The sequence below is a fragment of the Frankliniella occidentalis genome, unplaced genomic scaffold, assembly GCF_000697945.3.
Source record: "Frankliniella occidentalis isolate FOCC.00 unplaced genomic scaffold, Focc_3.1 Scaffold174, whole genome shotgun sequence".
Taxonomy (NCBI): domain Eukaryota; kingdom Metazoa; phylum Arthropoda; class Insecta; order Thysanoptera; family Thripidae; genus Frankliniella; species Frankliniella occidentalis.
In genome coordinates this window covers 534,300-536,504 of record NW_026267300.1, presented here as the reverse complement: position 1 = coordinate 536,504, position 2,205 = coordinate 534,300, and the positions used below count along the sequence as shown (strand labels likewise).

General features: G+C 48.1%; 1 protein-coding gene across 1 annotated transcript in view; it reads left to right on the top strand.

The window, feature by feature from the left end:
- The first annotated feature begins 64 nt into the window (after positions 1–64).
- LOC127750339 (dynamin-1-like protein) overlaps positions 65–2,205 on the top strand; it is a 33,741-nt gene continuing 31,600 nt past the window's right edge. Inside the window, exon 1 of the mRNA XM_052271805.1 lies at positions 65–173. Coding sequence (XP_052127765.1) covers positions 66–173 — 108 coding nt within the window. The 5' untranslated portion in view covers position 65. The remainder of the gene's footprint in view (positions 174–2,205) is intronic.

Sequence of the window (2,205 nt, the reverse complement as noted above, 5' to 3'; positions counted from 1 at the left end):
GGGGGGGAGGGGGTCTAGCCTCAGCTGAAAGACAGGCAGACCCAAAACTGCAACGGTCAGAGAGGATGCGAGGGGCGTCTGGACGCCTCGGCTGGGTTGATAAGCGTACACAGTCGCTGCGCAGCCATCGGTCCGAGCGGTGGAGGGGATTCAACACATTACGTTCCGATAAAGTAAGTAGTAATAGAGTCAGTGCCCCATATTTCGGACAAAATTCACTGTATTTTCTACATAACTTCTGACTTGTGAGAGCTACGAAATTTGGCCCGGGAATGAAGAAACTGACTCTTGGCCCAACCACTTGCAATATTTTGTATGTTAATTTGTTTGTGTGCAAGAGCCTGAAATGTACTGTCGGAAATTAGGAACAGAAGGTTCTTAATTTCGGACGAAGTGTTCCTAATTTCGGACAAAACCGTTTGCCACTCATGTGCTGGCTGCGAAAACAGTTTTAGGGATACGGTCGGATAGGGTGGGTCCCTTTTATGGAAACAAGCCCTGGGGTGACATTTTTGGTTCAGACTAAGGGTTTTAAATGGCGTTTTCAACGATGCTTGCATTTAAATTCTCAAAAAACGCAAAAGTTTGCCACAGAAACTAAACGATCCGCATCACCAATCCAAAACCTGCAGTAGGCTCAGAAATAGTGCTAGTATACTATACCCAAAAACTAGACTCGTATCTTTCACGGGACCTCCGTGATGGCCAGGTGAAGTTGCAGAACGAATTTTGAGAATGGGGAGCGAGGGGGGGTGCATAAACTGCCTTTGGTTATCGGTGATATGGCGAGTCAAGTCCCTGCGGGGCGAGTTGGGTGGCCTACCTACCGGGCGCGGAGTGTGACATGTGATGTGGGTGTCTGCTGGTGCTCACCCGCTTTGGAGGCGTCGTCAATGTAGAAGACCACGTCGCCCTCGCTGTCGCGGCGCACGGCGGGCGCGTCGCCGGGCGTGTTGGCCAGGATGGTGGAGTTGGTGGTGGCGGGCGTGGCGGGCGTGGTGGCGGAGGCCGCGGCCGGGGTGCCGCTGGGCGACTGCTGCGGCTCCATGCGCTGCTTGGTGTTGCGCCGCTTGAGCACGCTGGCCTTCTTGGCCACCTGGATCATCAGAGACTGTGCGGGGAGCGCCCACTGAGCGCAACGGGCCCATGCAACTACCATCACACACAGCTAGACAACACGCACGCCACACAAAAGCAAACACATCTACCGAAACACCCGCGCCATACCTTCGAACCTATTACATTCGCGCTCCATTCGAAAGCTTCAGCTGCTCACTGGAAACGCAAGTGTGTAAATGTCGCCCACTCATTTGTGTGGGAACGACATTCGTACACAGGAAGACACACACTGGAAATGCAAGTGTGTGAATGTCGCTCACCTGCAGGTGAGCGACATTCACACACTTGCATTTTCAGTGCAAGTTCGTAAATTTTCTGAGAAAAATTCACACCTTTACTCTTAAAATTGCGATTGGACCTTCGCTAACTTGCGTTTCCAGTGCACGGTTTAAAAAAAAAGACAGAACTCAAACCGTTAAACGATATGCATTGAACTTAAAACAAACTTTATCAGCACCATCGCTTCATATTTCAAAGTAACAAAATAACACACCAAAAGCTATTCACATTTTTATTTGTTTTCAACACAACTTTTTTCCGTCTATAATTATGCATCAACTTTTATATCCGTGCAGAAACGATCATAACATTGAAACCACTAAACACGATTTAAAGCAGCCAGAGCATGCTTCCTCCGAGTACAGCAGCACACAGCAAAGCCTTTTCATTACGGACAAATAAACAACCGAAACCGTACATTTTGTTGACATAAATGTGTAGCGAAGTGGGTTTGCATCCGGTATAGGACAAGCCGTGTGGGTCACCATATTTTCCAAAATTAACGGTATCTTTTCTAGTTTACATTTGAGGATTAAGTTATTGTAATTTCATGACACTTCAATCTTACTCGTCCAAGAATTAAAAAATTTTAAATTGTAATTTTACGACATTGCAAATTTTCCCGTAAAACCTTTACACTTATTTTTCACAGTGGCGTAAACCTCTATGCTTTATGGTGGACGGAGGCCCGAAGCGATCACTGTCATCAACCGGAATCACACATGCTGATGCATTCATGGCGTGCAGTCGTCGGCTCGCGGTTCGGGCCCGGCTAGAGAATGCCTGAATGCTTTGGGGTGGGGGGTG